The sequence below is a fragment of the Gadus morhua genome, chromosome 3, assembly GCF_902167405.1.
Source record: "Gadus morhua chromosome 3, gadMor3.0, whole genome shotgun sequence".
Lineage (NCBI taxonomy): Eukaryota > Metazoa > Chordata > Actinopteri > Gadiformes > Gadidae > Gadus > Gadus morhua.
Genome location: NC_044050.1, coordinates 28,497,247 through 28,514,746, shown reverse-complemented (window position 1 = coordinate 28,514,746; position 17,500 = coordinate 28,497,247). Strand labels below are relative to the sequence as shown.

General features: G+C 48.9%; 1 protein-coding gene across 1 annotated transcript in view; it reads right to left on the bottom strand.

The window, feature by feature from the left end:
• Positions 1-17,500, bottom strand: part of dnah6 (dynein, axonemal, heavy chain 6) — a gene marked incomplete at its 5' end in the record, with an annotated part of 80,450 nt that overhangs the window by 2,516 nt on the left and 60,434 nt on the right. Inside the window, 14 exons of the mRNA XM_030352483.1 lie at positions 571-643; positions 2,294-2,479; positions 2,811-2,938; positions 3,329-3,458; positions 5,141-5,262; positions 5,882-6,001; positions 8,323-8,461; positions 8,836-8,982; positions 10,225-10,313; positions 11,188-11,348; positions 12,155-12,345; positions 12,822-12,967; positions 13,614-13,749; positions 17,125-17,358. Of these exons, the coding sequence (XP_030208343.1) occupies positions 571-643; positions 2,294-2,479; positions 2,811-2,938; positions 3,329-3,458; positions 5,141-5,262; positions 5,882-6,001; positions 8,323-8,461; positions 8,836-8,982; positions 10,225-10,313; positions 11,188-11,348; positions 12,155-12,345; positions 12,822-12,967; positions 13,614-13,749; positions 17,125-17,358 (2,002 nt within the window). The remainder of the gene's footprint in view (positions 1-570; positions 644-2,293; positions 2,480-2,810; positions 2,939-3,328; positions 3,459-5,140; positions 5,263-5,881; positions 6,002-8,322; positions 8,462-8,835; positions 8,983-10,224; positions 10,314-11,187; positions 11,349-12,154; positions 12,346-12,821; positions 12,968-13,613; positions 13,750-17,124; positions 17,359-17,500) is intronic.

The following is a 17,500-nucleotide window of genomic DNA, read 5'->3' as shown; positions in this document are numbered from 1 at the left end:
GGTTAGAGAGGCAGAGGAGGAAGAGGAGGAAGAGGAGTCAGAGGGTTAGAGGAGTCAGAGGAGTCGGAGGAGTCAGAGACTCTGTTTGAATCTTCCGACTCCTTTGACTCCTCTAAGAATACATTCCCATTGAGAATCAAAAGAATAAAAGAAAATAAAGAATCTGAATTGGAATATTCTGAATCAGAAAGATCAAAATAAGCTGGATCTAAATCTGAATCCGAGGAATCGTACTCCTAAACAACAGCAGATGACCAAGTCTTCGTACGGTCGTGCAAACAAGACACACAAAATACTTAAAGGGACAATCGAGCATTACAAAATGTGTAGAATTTATTCGATAAAAGATACGGTTCATGTCGGGACCATTGATGATGAATATTGGAGCAGGCGGTTCTCCGCAGTGAACCAGTTTAAGCGGTCGATCCCAGCCCTCTCTCTGAACGGCGGGTCTGGTGTAACGACTCCAGGAGGGCAGAGAGGAGCCAAGCGTTCTAAAGGTCAAACCTCTGAGTGCCACTAATCACGTGTCACAGAGCCCGGGCCGCTGCCGGGGCGACAGGATCGTACCGGTGAGGAAGCCCTGGGGGAAGAATAACCCGGAAATCCAGAACGATTTGGGCTGACCGCGTGTGATCCAGCTCTGGAGAGGCAGAGGAAAGGGGAGGGGTTAGGACTCTCATTGGGGTTTGATTAAGCAGAGAGAGGGAGAGAGAGAGAGAGAGAGAGAGAGAGAGAGAGAGAGAGAGAGAGAGAGAGAGAGAGAGAGAGAGAGAGAGAGAGAGAGAGAGAGGGAGAGAGAGAGGGAGAGGGAGAGAGAGGGGGAGAGAGAGAGAGAGAGAGAGAGAGAGAGAGAGAGAGAGAGAGAGAGAGAGAGAGAGAGAGAGAGAGAGAGAGAGAGAGAGAGAGAGAGAGAGAGAGAGGGAGAGAGAGAGAGAGAGAGAGAGAGAGAGAGAGAGAGAGAGAGAGAGAGAGAGAGAGAGAGAAAGAGAGACACTCTTTATTAGGGAGAAGGCGTTTTATGTAGCTTTTCTTTACATTCATTTAATTTTCAAAATGTTACAATTTTTTCTAAATGGACACCTGTATGTTATGCTGTATTGTTATAGTTTGTATATATTGTTGCAACACTGTTTGTTTACCACAATAGTCATGACAATAAACTTTTTCAATTGAATTGAATTGAAAGAGAGAGACAAAGACAGAGAGAGAGAGAGAGAGAGAGAGAGAGAGAGAGAGAGAGAGAGAGAGAGAGAGAGAGAGAGAGAGAGAGAGAGAGAGAGAGAGAGAAAGAGAAAGAGAGCGATAGAGAGAGCGAGAGAGAGCGAGAGAGAGAGCGAGAGAGAGAGAGCGAGAGAGAGAGCGAGAGAGAGACATACACTCATTATTAGGTTTAGGATTTTGTTCATCTCCATAATGGTACAATACCGTGTTTCCTCTAAAGTCCTCGGGGGGGGGGGGGGGGGGGGGAGTGAATGTAGACAGAGAGGATGAAAGAAGAGATGAGAGGATTGAGGGAGAAGGAAAAACGTATAAACCAGATCGGGGAGATAACAGACAAATAACAGAGAATGAGTGGGAAAGGGGACATAAAAGGAGAGAGAGAGAGAAAGAGAGAGAGAGAGACACGGAGAGATCAGTAATACAAGTAATAGAAAGACCAGAGTTTGGCAGTTGGAGCCTCGGGGAACGGGCCAGAAAACCTCCCATTTGTTAGCAGTACAACACGGCTAATGAGATCACAGCACAAACACACTCTCTCTGGGAGGAACAACATCCATTACTGCTGCTGTACTAGCAGAGAGCCAGGAGGCCGTCAAACTCTCCTCCAGGGATGGATGCGTGGGAGTCGGGGAAGTCTGAGAGAGAGAGAGCTGTGTGTCTTCTACACACCGACTCAAACACATTGTGGATCCCAGAAACCACGCTGAACCAGGGACCCTCCTCTGCACTCCAACAGAGTTTAGAGACGCACACTAGCCAACAGAACTATAATTTGGTGAATAGGTATGTTTGTGGATCTGTCTGCACTGTGGTGCGTTGCTGTGAGGGCATGGGCGTGTGGGTGTGTGTGTGTGTGTGTGTGTGTGTGTGTGTGTGTAGGTGGTCTAGTGTGTGTGCTTTTGGTCTGTGGGTGGAAGTGTGCCTGTGTGTGTGCATAACTGCACCAGTCTGTGTGTGCTCTCATCCATGGTCATGTGCATGTGTTTGTGTGTGGACTATAATGTCTGCTTGTATGGGTGTGTGTGTCTGTGTGTTTAACTGTGTGTGTGTCTCTGGGCGCCGCCCCTACCTGGATGAAGCTGGTGCGGAGGGCCAGGTCGCGGACCCAGGAGGCCAGCGGCTTCAGGGAGGGGTAGGCGGCGCCGGCCCAGTGGGAGGGCACCTGGTTGTTGAGGAAGCTGCTGGAGATGCGCTCCATCTCCTCCGACATCACCACCAGGCCGGCCAGGGCCTTCTGCAGCGTGCTCAGAGAGGTCTGGGGGCGGGGGACACGGCTCTGCTAAAGGACCCAGGGGGCGCGGGGGGCCCTGTGTGTGTGTGTGTGTGTGTGTGTGTGTGTGTGTGTGTGTGTGGTTGTGTGTGTGCGTGAGTTTGAGTGTTTCTGTGTGTGTGTGTGTGTGTGTGTGTGTGTGTGTGTGTGTATGCGTGTGTATGTTTGTGTGTGTTTTGGGGTGTACCTGTGTTTCAGTGTGTTGGTGTGTGTGTGTGTGTGTGTGTGTGTGTGTGTGTGTGTGTGTGTGTGTGTGTGCGTGCGTGCGTGCGTGCGTGCGTGCGTGCGTGTGTGTGTGTGTGTGTGTGTGACCCACCCTAAGCACCCTGAGCAGGTGGTTGAAGCGGTCCACCTCCTGCCCCAGCACCGTGGTCAGGGAGTCCAGCCGGCCGCTGGCGTCCCTGACAAAGAGCTGCTCCTCAGCCTCGTCCATATCCAGACGCTCTGCACGCGCACACACACACACACACACACACACACACAGAGACGCACACACACACACACACACACACACACACACACACACACACACACACACACAGACACACACACATACACACACAAACATAGAGACGCACACACAATTACACACACACATACACACGCACATGCATTTGGTATGAATCATGAATGAGCAAATGTGCGTGTATATGCGTGTTAAGTGTTGCGTGGTGTTTTGGTGTGTGTCTGTGTGCGTCTTGGTTTGGATGTGTATGTGTTTGTGTTGTGGTCTGTTTGGGAGTGTGTGTGTCTGTGTTTTGGTTTGTATGTGTTCAAGTGTTGTGTATATGCGTGTGTGTGCTTCGGTGTGTGTGTTTCGGTGTGTGTGCGTACCGGGTATCTTAGCCAAGATGGCGTCGGCCAGCTCGTGGATGATTTCGTCGTTGCTCTTGCCCCCGCCCAGGGCGGAGGAGCGCGGCTGCACCTCCAGGATGGTGCTGATCAGCGTCAGGGTCTCCAGCCGCTGAGGACCACACCCACAAAACAGGATGACCACACCCACAACACAGGGTGACCACACCCACAACACAGGAGGACAACACCCACAACACACGAGGACCACACCCACAACACAGGAGTGACCACACCCACAACACAGGATGACCACACTCACAACACAGGGTGACCACACCCACAACACAGGAGTGACCACACCCACAACACAGGGTGACCACACCCACAGCACAGGGTGACCACACCCACAACACAGGGTGACCACACCCACAGCACAGGGTGACCACACCCACAACACAGGGTGACCACACCCACAGCACAGGGTGACCACACCCACAACACAGGGTGACCACACCCACAACACAGGAGTGACCACACCCACAACACACAGTGACCACACCCACAACACAGGAGGACCACACCCAAAACACAGGATGACCACACCCACAACACAGGGTGACCAGTGGGCGACAGCAGCTCAGGAGGACAAGACGCTACACAATGCTAAGTACTCTTTTTAAGTGCCAGGATGTACATTCAACATACAATAAGTTTGTACATTAAGTGCCAGGACGTACAACCGACAATAAGTTTGTACATTAAGTGCCAGGACGTACAACCGACAATAAGTTTGTACATTAAGTGCCAGGACGTCCAACATATAATAAGTGCGTAACAGGGGTGCGGGGGGTAATGGGGGAGGTTAGTCTGGAGTGAGCTTATCACATATGTCCTGCATCTTACGCAAAGGAATTGCTCACACTCCATGTTTCACGTACATTCGTGGCCGGAATGGAGCATAACTATATCATAATATAATATAATGTTCAGGGTCTGAGCACTGTGTCTCAGTTTGGGGGTGAGGTCCGGTCATTGTCCGCTTGGTGAACCCCCCTAGCCACGTAATGAATGTGTATTTTATCTTCAAAGGAAACTTTTGCCAATGCCCCGATGGTACATTTAGTCTCAAACTCAAAAAGCCTTCTCCATCTCCAGAGTATAAGAAAGTAATTCCAGATATATCGCTCATTTTTATTTGCCTGAATGCTAGAAGGGCCAGGAGTGACCTTGTGGTTTTATCGATTCCGCTGTGAATAAGAAAGTTAGCTCGCGAATTTAGAATAATTGTAACTTTGAAGCATAAGTAAAGTAGTAGTAAAATAGTTTGAAAACACGATCTAATACATTGATCCTAAATTGATATTCATTAGTAGACTAGTTACAATCAGTTATCAATTCTGGATACGATAATGAGAATTTTTTTTTTTATGAAGCATAAGTTGACGATTTACAAACCATTTACAACGTGTTAAGATGAAAGCTAGATATACCTTACTACTAATTAGTACTTATTAGTTCGTACTGCTGTAATGGCACTCAAGGCTTTTACAGCCTTTTTAAGTTATTTATAAATGCTTAGCCAGGCATAGATAGTGCTCACTTTAGTTCAGCTCACTCAAAAGACAAATGCATTCCAACTACCTAACCTAAGAATTATTAACATACTTACTAATTAATACTCATACATGAACATTGCCTTATAAATAAGGAATTCAATTTTAACTAAAGCTTCATTAGTGCTTAAATGTTTCTAAAGTGCTCCGAATTGTGTTCGGTCATTCTAGATGGTTCATCACCCCAGAGTGTCCCCTAACCCTAACCCATTCACAGTAAGCGGTATCGTTTACGGACCTGGAAGGCGAGGTTGGCGTTCTCGTGCATGCCGAAGACCTCGGGGTCGTCCAGGATGGGCAGACCCTCGATGTACTTCTTGTACACGTCCAGCCGGTCTTCTTCTGGGGCGAGGTAGACACCTGACGTAACAAAGGGTTCATCAGAGTCAGACAGAGGGTTGGAGAGAACATTGAAACGCATGAACCCCCACAGACCCATCAAAGCGGAAAAGGCACTTGGTTCTATGGATATCCTTACTGTACCGACAGCGATATATTGTTGTTTGTCTGTCTTCTGACAAATGGACTAATTGTAAATAAATGGTAAATTGACTGTAGTTATACTGCGCTTTTCTAACCAATCAAATCGTTTTTAAATGATTGCCTAACATTCACCCGTTGCACACATTCACACACTGACGGCGGAGTCAACCATGCCAGGTGACAGCCAGCTGGTCAGGAGCAGTCAGGGTGAGGCGTCTCGCTCAGGGACACCTCGACACTCACAGCTAGGAGGAGCCGGGGATCAAACTAGCGACCTTCCGGACACCAGCCAACCCGCTCTACCTCCCGAGCCAAATGCCGCCCTGTGGCTTTGGAGAGGCGTCTGCCTAAGGCCCTGAATGTAAATGTAAGAGCTCCTTGCCTGCAGGTAGACCTGTGGAAAGTGGATGCATGATACCTCCACCACCAGAGACGACCACACACACACACGGACAGGAGGAGGCATATCGGTGGTGGTGGTGGTGGTGGGGGGTACCTGAGGGGGAGTAGGCGTAGCCGGGCTCCAGGGTCCCCGGAGAGAAGAAGCCCTTCAGGACGGTCCGCAGGCAACGCTGGTCCCAGGCGTCTGTCACCCGGCCCCCGTAGGTGATCTCACCTGGGGAGGGAGGGGGGGGGGGGGGGGGGGAGGGGGGAGCGGGGAGGGAGGGAGAGGGGGAGAGACGGGATGAAGTCACAAGCAGCTGAGCATCTGTGTTGTGATTGTATGTTTAGGAGCATTTCATCTATGTGTGCAGTCAGTTAATGTTTAATGAGAAAAGAGAGAAGTTCGAGGGGAGGGAAAGCCACAGAGATCAACAAACGAAATAGGACAACAGAGAGAGTAGAGAACAGAGATAATGAGAGGGGACACAAGAAAGAGAGAGAGACAGAGAGACAGAGAGAGAGAGACAGAGAGACAGAGAGACAGAGAGAGAGACAGAGACAGAGAGAGAGAGAGAGAGAGAGAGAGAGAGAGAGAGAGAGAGAGAGAGAGAGAGAGAGAGAGAGAGAGAGAGGGAGAGAGAGAGAGAGAGAGAGAGAGGGAGAGAGAGAGAGAGAGACAGAGAGAGAGAGAGAGAGAGAGAGGGAGAGAGAGAGAGAGAGACAGAGAGAGAGAGAGAGCGTCATGAAGTCAGAAGTCCTCGTCCACTGCCAAATTTTCTTTCTTTCATCTCATTAGATCACTGAGCGTGAGCTCTCATTTCCAATGATTCTTTACGGAGATAAAATGCTGCATACAATGAATTCAGAAAACACAAGGCAAAACAACAAGAAAAGTGAGATGAAATGGATGGATTTAAGGAATTCAAACTGACCCAAAGATACTAATCTATTGACATTTAAAGTTCATATTACAGCGTTCCGTGTTTCGGGGTCATAAATTCCCTGCAAACATGGGGCCTTGAAGTGTCAGCCAATCATTGGAGCGAGTATGATGAGTTCCAGATGGCCAGTCCAATAACCCATGGATATGAGGGGAACCACCCGACGTTGTTGTATCGGACACGACAGTGGGTACCTTAACTTTTCGGTGATAAATATGAGGGCGCTGTGATATACACAATCTAAGGGCTGAAGAGTGGAAGCATCAGCATGTTATCAAACCACATCTCTATAACCCAAGACCGATAGGGAAGCTGCTCATCTCTTTCTGCTCATCGTTAAGAAGCTGGTTCTGTTCATGTACAAGAAGACCATTTCGTCTGAGCCAGATGCCCTGATGAGAGCACTGGTAGTATGCTTTCCCTTGCGGCAAAACTAGTAAAATATATAGTGACACATAAAAGTGACAACTTTCAACATTTACTGTGTCGGGTTGTCAGATGATGCATGACAAACAGTGGCAGATAGTAGAGAGTGGCAAGAGGTTATAAAAAAGTAGGATGCACAACAGAGCCAGAGGAGAGATGAGATAGAGAAAGGTCAGAGGAGAGAGAGAGGGGAGAGAGAGAGAGAGCGAGAGCGCGAGAGAGAGAGAGAGAGAGAGAGAGAGAGAGAGAGAGAGAGAGAGAGAGAGAGAGAGAGAGAGAGACAGAGAGAGAGAGAGAGAGCGAGCGAGAGAGACAGACAGATAGACAGAGTGAGAGAGAGAGCGAAAGAGCAAACAATAAAGAGAACGAGAGAGAGAGAGGGAGGTTGAACAAGCAAGTGCTGTGTTGTTGAGGAGGAGGATGTGGACAGAGGCTTCCTGCACATCTATCTGATCCATCACTCTGACAGGAGAGCCAATTCCATGCATGGTTTGAGCCAGAACTCTGTCCCCAAACAGCACGCTATACTCTAGTAAAGTGTGAATAAATATGTCCTGGGCTACACTAAGGACATGAATGTTATATATATATATATATATATGCATAGAACAATGATATGCATATCCCCTAGGCCTGGACCTACGCATTAGGAGGCTCATGCTTTTAACCTTTCAATAACTCCAACTCTATCTCTAGTGACTAAGACATGACACCTTTAAAGGACGAATAATTTGAATGAATCTGGGCAAGCACAGGTGCCCCGGCTCAATGCTAATCAATAGTGTCTGGGGAGGTATTGGCTCCTGTCCAGCTAAATACCTGCCAGTCTCAGCTCAGCCGCCCACAATGACTCCTGCCATGTGGATGAATAATGCAGATGGATGTCTGCCCCCGGCTGCCTGCACGCCAGCAAGCCTCTTAGCAATCAGCCAGCCTGTCTACTAGCCAGCCAGCCTACATGCTAGCTCAGCAGCTAACTAGATAAACAGCAAGCCCTTCAGCCTATGTGCGAGCCAGACGACCTGCTATCCCGCCTGCCAACCGGCCAGGTAGCCAGTCAGCCAGCTAGCCTGCCAGCCAGCCTGCCAGTCACCCTGTTAGCCTGCTAGCCAACCTGCTAGCCAGCCAGCTAGCCAACCTGCTAGGCAACCTGCTAGCCAGCCTGTAGGAGCTACCAGGCGCCTACCGGTGATGTAGGTGAGAGCGTCCCAGGGTATGGTGGTGTCCTTGCAGTAGAGCTGAAGGTTGAGCAGGGCACACTCCCGGTCGCTGTCGCTGAACTCGTAGCCGATGTTCCAGCCCAGAGGCCCGAACTTCTTCCTCTCCTGAGACACACAAACACAGTCAGAGACAACAAGGACCCAGATCTACCTGCCTGACATTTAGAGAGTTTACAAAGTTCTGCAGTTGTTCCGATACCGATGCTAGTGTCGTTAATTACTCTGTACACTGCCTAAAATGAAGTATCGGGTATCGGCGAGTACACAAGTCTATGTGCCGATCCGTTACCATAACGTGACCTTTACTACTCAGGCAGAGAACATCACGTTGGTAGTTTCAATGTTCGATGCTGTATTGGTATAAACTCTGTATCGTCTGATACTCAAGTTCAGGAATCTGAATCGGTATCTGTAAAAACGGTATGGGCACATCTCTAATGACCCTATTACCAGCCAGCCCAACACAACCCTACAGATACCTGTATGATGGCGTGGAAGAAGCAGACTCCGAACACGATCTTCCTCCAGGGGCGCCCCAGGACGTGCTCCTCGAAGTAGCTTCCGGAGATCTCGTTGAAGGCCCGCCGCACGTTGGCCCGCAGGCCTTTGGGCGGCTCGTTGGTCACCTGGCAACCGCAGCACAACGGACGTCAATCGGTGACGAGAAACGCTCAAAAGTGGTCGAGGTAAAGCAACGCACAACCACAACCCCCGGACGACAACCGATGTGGAGCAACTACCACTGCACTTCAGAGACTCATAGATTTATGTTTCGTTTTTGATATTTGTTGTCAAGTCAGTGAAACACGTGTCCCAACGACCTGACAGTACATTGGGTGTCAATTATGAACTTATGAGAACAGTGTCAACAGAAAATAGTGCAGCAGAAAAAAATATCAAAAGGGAAGATCAAGGCGAAGACTTCTCAGACTTTTCTTCTCAGACACCTAAAGCCCTTTAGAGGGCTTTGGGTGTAATTTGGCCCTGTAAGGCCCTTTGAGTCCGTACCTGTGATTGAGGCATCGAGGATTTCCACTGGATGCAGGGTGTTACTTCCCAGAGCCATGTGCATGCTCACTTGCGTACGTCTCTTATGATCAAGACACAACGTTATAACTCAATCCCCTGATATATTCCTCAGTTTAAGGGCTGCTACTTGCATATTCTTTTCCAAGTGTCTCCCCGGGGGAACGCAGCTAAATAAAGCCGCCTTGATGCATATTCTAGCCGAAACATTGTGCTGTCTGACGTACAATTACAAATGGGAACCATCCATCATTAAAGGCTCCAAGGGAGGGCGATGTAAACCAGATCCATTTAGACGTGCTGCTTAGCCCTCCATTACCGAGCTCCCCTCTTCCTTGTGACTCAGCATTATCGGCATCACGAGGAGCCACGCCCGGAACGCACCTTGAATGACAATGTTCCCAGGCACTGTTGTTCTGAGACTAATGGCACTTTCTAAAGCCATTGGGCTTTGAAACACACCGCCGAAGGGAAAGGGATGCATCCATGATTCAGACAGATGTTAGTTCGATAGCCTGCTTGGCTTTTCCAAATCCCTGAGAAAGAGTTTGGCCCGGGCGTTGGCGTGTTTCTGTGTGTACGATCTTCAGGGGATGAGCGAGCGAGCGCTGCTGTCCTTCTTAATGAAGAACGATGACTGCGAGCGCGTCCGTCAGCCATCGTGTTTGACTGCCGAACACTTAGCGGGGGGGGAAATGCAGACCTGTGCGCTGGCGAGGACGAATTAACACTTGACATGATGAATGAGAAAAACACGTGTGTGAGATTGTTTGGGTGTGTGTGATTGTTTCCGTGTGTGTGGGTGTGTGTGTGGGTGTGTGTGTGTGTGTGTGAGCTCCTACTTTGACAGAGTTCTGCAGCACGGTAATGGGGAACACTTTGCTGGGCATGGAGCTGAGGAACAGACGGAAGTTCTGATGGATGGAGGTGTCTGGACGGGGGAGGGGAGAACAACGTTATAACAACCACACAACTTTATATCGTTTATCTCAACACTTTACACGCCATTCGAATGGCGATACATCCCCATCTACAGGGGGTTGCTGTACAGCCTGTTCACAACAGAGGCACATCAAGCTTCTACAAGCGTTTCAGAATTTGGATTGCATCTGGATGAAAGAACTCTGTGTACACAAAGTGCTGACGATCGCCTCAGCCTGTCATCACGGAGGGCCGGTTTATGAGAGAATCAGCGCTTGATTTGTACACATACGTAAAAAGTTTGGACCACATCCATTGATTTTACGATCTTTGAGACTAGGGGGAGAGGTAGGGACGGTGGTGTTTCAGTTGACATGGCTTTGGATAATTCAGCGAATCATGTTTGATAATATAAACGCAAGGTCTAGGACTCGTAGAGTCGTAAAAAAAGTAGGCACAGCGCGGATATATTTCAGATAAATAACCATTTACCTTCCCCTCGCTGTAAGGGGGAGGGAATTGGTAAGTCAAGCGAAGTGCGTGACTTGACACGATTCCACGAGGGTTACGGTTTGGACGAGAAACTAGCTCTCCTCTGAGGTGGTTTGGACAACTGTTGCCAACATACAGTATCTCGGGAAGACATTCCCTCCTGTTCAGAGGGAAAGTCCCTTTGCATTGCAGTGACGCAACCCTTTTCAAAATGTGATTTAAAGAGAGATTTAAAATGCGTGTGTAAACGAGGCCAGTGTATACATGCACATACACTTATACCGCATTCACAGCAAACAGTGAGTGGCCGGGCGTTCTTACTATGTGTGTGTACATACATGTATGTACATGCACAGCCTGTCTCCGGTTGGCGTTAGTGTGTGACGACCCACCGGGCTCCGTGAAAGTTTTAATGAGCTCTTCCATGGCCAGCATCCAGGAGACGGCCAGGTGACAGTTCTGGAGGAAGATCCACTCGCCGCTCTCCAGGGCCTCCCGGATGAGCCTCTCGGCGATCGGGCCCTGGCCCTGGCCCAGTGAGATGGACTTCACCCTGCCAGGGAGGAAGAGCATGTTGGGTTCCAAGTCCCCCGCTCCAAGCACCAGATGGTCTACCTGTATTTGCCCTGATGTTTCATCTGACAGCAGACACACTGGAGCTGGACTGGAAGTGGGTTTAATGTCTACGTTGGTGGTGTGATTTTGGCTTTAGCGCGTGGTTCTTTCACAGTGGGCTTACGAGTACTACTACTTTTTATATGTCACACTGTTTCTCCTTCTGATCTTTGACGGAAACTCCGACAGTATAAAAGGAATCACAAAATAAGTCAAAACCGGACAAGGTTACAAGCTTCCAAAGAGGAAGGGACGCCGGCTCGTTGCTATGACGAATAGGACAATCGGTATTGCTGCCGTGGCAACGAGCTTAATGACTCAAATAAGTCAGCCCGACTTGGAGGACACGTCATAGAAAGACAGCTTTCATTACGGTACAGACAGCGGACTGCTTCTCATGAAATAATCCCCTTTTTCTCTATCTGGTTTCTCCCCCAACCCCCAATCCCCCCCGCCCTCAATTAACTCTGGATAATGCCCTTCATCTCCCCTTCAGACCACCCGGCACGCTATAGGGCGGCATGGGGCTCAGGAGGTAAACCGCTCCTTCCTTGAATGTGTGTATGAATGGGTGAATGTGAGGTAATTTTTTTAAGTGCTTTGAGTGGCCACTGGTTAGAAAAGCGTGGTATAATTGCAGTCCATTTACCATTTACCATCTATTCATAGGCTTAGTTCTAATGTTCCTAGTTCCCCCTCTTCCGAATGTTTCCTACTCCTGGCTCGCTCGTCCTCGCCGCTCACCTGTCCAGGCGGTCCCTCTCCTTGGCGAAGCGCTGGAAGGCCCCCATGGGGTCGGAGCCCGTGCTGAGGATGAAGACCAGCGGGGTGGCGGGCGTCATGTCGCCGTACAGCGTGGCCAGGTCCACCGGCGGGTTCTCCACAAACGGCTGCCCCAGGCTCACGATCACAAACTGGGTGACGGCGAACACCACCTGGGGGACGGGGAGGGGGTCGGTTTATATCATCAGCGTCTGTCTTCATCATAATTATCAAAATTATCATCGTATCATCATTTTCATCATAATAATCATCTTCATCATCGTAATCTTCTCCATCATCGTCATCATCAGCATCATCGTCATCATCATCATCATCATAATTATCCTCATCATCATTCTCATCATCATCATTATTTTCATCCTTCTCCTCCTTCTCCTTATCATAATCATCATCTTCTGCCTCATCATCACCTTCATGATCAGCATCCTCATCATCAACATTCATCCTCATCATCCTTTTCCTCATCGTCATCATCAATATTATAAGGACAATAAATAAAAACGGACTAAACAATGACTAAACACAAAGACAAAATGTCATTGTTTCCACGTTTCTCCTAATAACACAACCACAAGAGACAACTGTGTGCAAAAAACAAACACACAGCAGCAGAGAGTCCTCCTTGTACCTTCTCCTCCATGAAGCTCTTGATGAGCAGCAGTTTCTGAAAGTCGCCCAGCTTCTCGTTCCAGTGGCTCCGCTGGCTCGGCCCCCCCTCCTCCAGTGAGTCGTAGCCCTCCCAGCTCTCGGGGTTGATGGATGCCTGCATACGGCCTTCACAGCCGGACACACACACACAGCTCCGCTTCTCAAAGAACCACTTTTTCCCCCATTGTGATGACAGATGACTACAAATCTGCGTCACCATTACACCGGAGCCCTGGACAGTGATGGACTGGGCCGCGGACCGCCGGAGGGCCCCTCACCTCCCATACTAAGCACGGCTTTGATTCGGCTGTCGGAGCTTTGGTGTTCTACAGCCACTGGCTGTGAGGGCCCGCACATGTGTGTGTCTATGTATGCGTGCACGTGTGTGAGTCCGGAGTGCGTGCATGTGCGTGTGTGTGTCTGTGTGAGTGTGTGTTTATTTGTATGGGTTGTGTTTGTGTGTCTATGTGTGTGTGCACGTGTGTGAGTGCATTCACGTGCATGTGTGCATGAGTGTGTGCGTGTGTGAGTGCCTGAGTGTGTGTGTGTGTGTGTGTGTGTGTGTATTTGTATGTGTGTGTGTGTGTGTGCGAGAATGCATGCGCGTGCATGCATACATGCATGCGAGTCGGTGCATCTGTGTGTGTGCGTGCGTTACCTAGTGTGACACAGATGCGAGTTGGTGCATGTGTGTGTGAGTGTGTGTGTACGCTACCCAGCGTGATGCAGATGCGAGTTGGTGCACGTGTGTGTGAGTGTGTGCGTGCGTTACCCAGCGTGATGCAGATGTTGGAGCTGGTGAGGCTGCGGCCGAGGCCCTTGAAGCAGGGCAGCGTGCTCTCTAGCCCGCAGCACGTCTGCCACTGGAGGTCACTGAGCCACGGGGCGTCAGGCCGGGCCGCGCACCCCTGGAGACAAAGAGACGGACTGATGATGGACGGGCCTGCTGACATTCACAGGGCGAGGTCCGGTGTGTCTGTGTGTGTGTCTGTGTCAGTTTGTGTGTGTGTGTGGGTGTGCATGTGTGTGTGTGTGTGTGTGTACGCTTGTGTTTGTGTGTCTTTGTGTGAGTGTGTGTGTGTGTGTGTTTGTGTATGTGCGTGTCTGTCTGTGTGTGTGTATGTGTGTGTCTGTGTCTCTGTGTCTGTGTGTGTATGTGTGTCTCTGTGTCTGTGTGTGTGTGTCTGCATGAGTGTGTGTGTGTGTGTGCGTGTGTCAGTGTGTGTGTGTGAATTTCGACTTGTGTGTGTGTGTGTGTGGTGTGTGTGTGTGGGGGGAGAGATTCTCTCGGGCTATTGCTGGCTGGGAGGGTGCTCATAAATAAAAATGCAGGGCATAGTGCGAGTTAGTGGGGGGAAAAGGTAAGCGAGGTCAGGTTGTTGCTGGCTGAGAAGACAAAACGTGCTCATACCGTCACATATTATATGACTGAGTAGATTTATACCAAAACATTAACATCTCTTGCGTTTACTGTTCAAATCCTAACTATAGTATTAGCCTAACCCTGGAACCTAATCCTCCACTTAATTCTCAGAGTTTCTTCCTTGATAATTAGGATTAAACGTTTTTGAAGATGATCAAGATCATTAAGCTTTCCCTTGCCCTTTAGGGCTAGGGAGTGTCATGATATTTCGCCTTTAAAGCCCTTTGAAACTGTAACTGTGATTAAGGGCTATTCAAATAAAACGTACTTGACATATCTAATGAAGTTTTAAATGTTCTGCTGAAACAGATCTGCATAGCCTGTGAGATCAATTATGTTCAAACCGGAGGCTTTCCGCTTGAAAAGCTTTCATATTTTACAGGCGCTGATCCGTTGACCTTCATGGTGCAGTATCTGTGTATGGTCCACCTCTCCCCATCACAGGGACTCCCAGCCACGAACACAGCAGCAGAGGACGTTTAGTTTCATTACCCTTAAAAGGCAGAGCTAAGCAGAGACCCCCGGTCGACCCGAAACGCTAACCAAACCAAAACAACAACAGCATTCAGGACTGATTGAGGACCCGACATGACCTCCACACAGTGACAGTGAACCCAGCCTCAGTAATAGTTTATAGACCAATATAAAAAGGGTATATACCTCAGTGTTTAACCTTGTTTTTGTTTTAAATGTGTTAGTGTGCCGTCGATGATCTTGAACATAGCACTCCATGCTGTTTTCTCTCAGTTATTAAGATAATACCGTCATTTAGAGAAAGCCGGTGTCAATCCGATGTTTTTGCCAGTCTCCCCCAGATAGTGTGTGAACGCGCTCTCCTCTGAACTCAAGTCCTGTTCTTTTCATGACGTCAAAGATCCTTTTCGGAGGCACTTTGACGCCATGAGCAAGGAACTATGAAGGAGGGACAGAAAACGCCCACGCCGTGGTGCGTGGATGTTTGGAGGTCCGTCTGAGATGCTTCTCGGACACTTATGCTTGGCACTTGGTCGTACCGACAGCGATATATTGTTATCTTTGTAATGACAAATGTAGGTTGCTTTGGATTACAGCGTCTGCTAAATGCCTTAAATGTGAATGTATATGTAACGTGCAGTATATACATCACTCATTATAAGGTCCTTATAGAACAAGGTGTACAAGCTGATTAAAAGATCAAAAAGTTGTCGTGAGCTGTGAACCTGGGGATGATATACGTACTCTCCGCCGTAAACACACAGTTTAAAAATTCATGCAAGGCGTCAGCCAGCTCGTCGGCAGCAGTGCTGTGAGGTGTCTTGCTCAGGGACACCGCGACACTCAGCTAGGAGGAGCCGGGGATCGAACTAGCAACCTTCCGGTTACCAGCCAACCCGCTCCACCTCCTCAGCCACACGCCACTCGCCCCAACCTTGTACTTCCTAGGATTCTCAGCCCAAAACACACGGTTTAAAAACTCATCGTGTTCCAACTTGAGCAGAAACAGAGGGTTCAGTTACACCGGAATAAATCTGGATATCTTTATGGGTAGGACGTTCTTCACCCACTACGAAATACATCTTATAATAAACGTGCTTACTGAACAAGGTCAGAACTAGGTATTGTCATAGAGGGGCTATAAATAAGGAGCATGATGAATATTCCCGTAGAGGAGAACATATTTGAATATGCCTCTGGCTATCTACAATGTGCAGCCCACCGGCGGTAATAAACGGGCCTGTTCCTCCCTGCTCATTAAAGAACACCTGGGTCACACCGAGAGAGAGCGAGACCAGAGTGGTTGTTCTCCATCACACCTCGTGACATGCTTTGTGTGAAAGAGGCCCGGATGACATCAATAAGGAAAGCAGAGCTCCAGTGATCACGTTCTCCGCCGGCCCTGAAATGAGGACTGTTCTCAGCTCAGCACACTGAGCACTCAAACATCCCTCCCCACCCAGGGTTTGGCTTTCAACAGCCAAACTAGAGACAGACTTCTGTTTTTTTTGGCTGGTCTAGCACATCTTTGCTTTCAAGCAATCATTCCAAGAACCGAATCAACAGGCTGGCAAGGCATGGGACGTAGAATGATTTGAATATTAGGAATCGAGTTCATTAATCCATGACAAAGGCTCGGAACACAGTAGGTGAATACGATGCCAACCCCTGAAGCGCAAGATGGAAGAAATAATAACTACTAGAAACAAGTGCTGTCAACATATAACAATAAAATGTTATTTGTAATAATTCTGATAATCCAAAACATTCAACATTAACCGAACTAAAGGGTTGGCTAATGGGGGTGGGGGCGTTGTTGACATAACGAACAGATCAACAGAGGGGAGATGGGAAAGTGAAGGGAGTCATCCCCGTGGTCTCAGCCTCTTCCAGCTTCTTAATGATCACAATGCACTGTGAAAACGATTTTAAAATGTCTAAGCAGGAATAGAAACAACAGCTTTTTAACAGAGAACAAAATTGTAAAAGAAAAAGAGGAAAGTATGAACGACCAAACTGAAATAACTTGAAAGAAAACAACCAAAAGAAGGATTGAGCGAAAACAAACACAACGGAAAGCACCGAGCGAAAACAACAACGACGTAAAGTATAGAGTGAAAACAACCGAGACGTTAAGTATCGAGCGTAAACAACAACGACGGAAAGTATAGAGCGAAAACAACCGAGACGGAAAGTATCGAGTGAAAACAACAATGACGGAATGTATAGAGCGAAAACAACCGAGACGGAAAGTATCGAGCGAAAACAAGCAAAACGCAAAAGCCTGAGCAAAAAACAACCAAAACGTAAAATACAGAGCGAAAAACAACAAAAACGTTAAGCGAACAACAGCAAAGTTCACAACGGCAAAGCTGACGGCCCTCACCTCGTCCAGGGCCGGCGCCCCGCGCAGGAAGTGCTGCCACTCGGCCTCGGACACCTCCCCCCGCTGCCTCATGATCTCCAGGCACAGCAGGAAGCTGTAGATGGTCTTGTGGCGCTCGAAGAGGCCCCGCGCCACGTTGGAGTAGGAGGCCAGCAGCGTCTGGTCCAGCAGCGTCTGCAGCCGGCGCTCCAGCTCACTGTCGGGCTCCGACGTCTCGATGGTCCCGTTGAAGAGCTGAACGGGGGGGGGGGAGACAAGGGAGGGACGTTCACATTAGGTTAGGGGCGGCAGGAGCTCAGGAGGTAGAGTGGGTTGGCTGGTAACCACAAGGTTGCTAGTTTGATCCCCAAGAGTGTCCTTGAGCAAGGCACCTCAC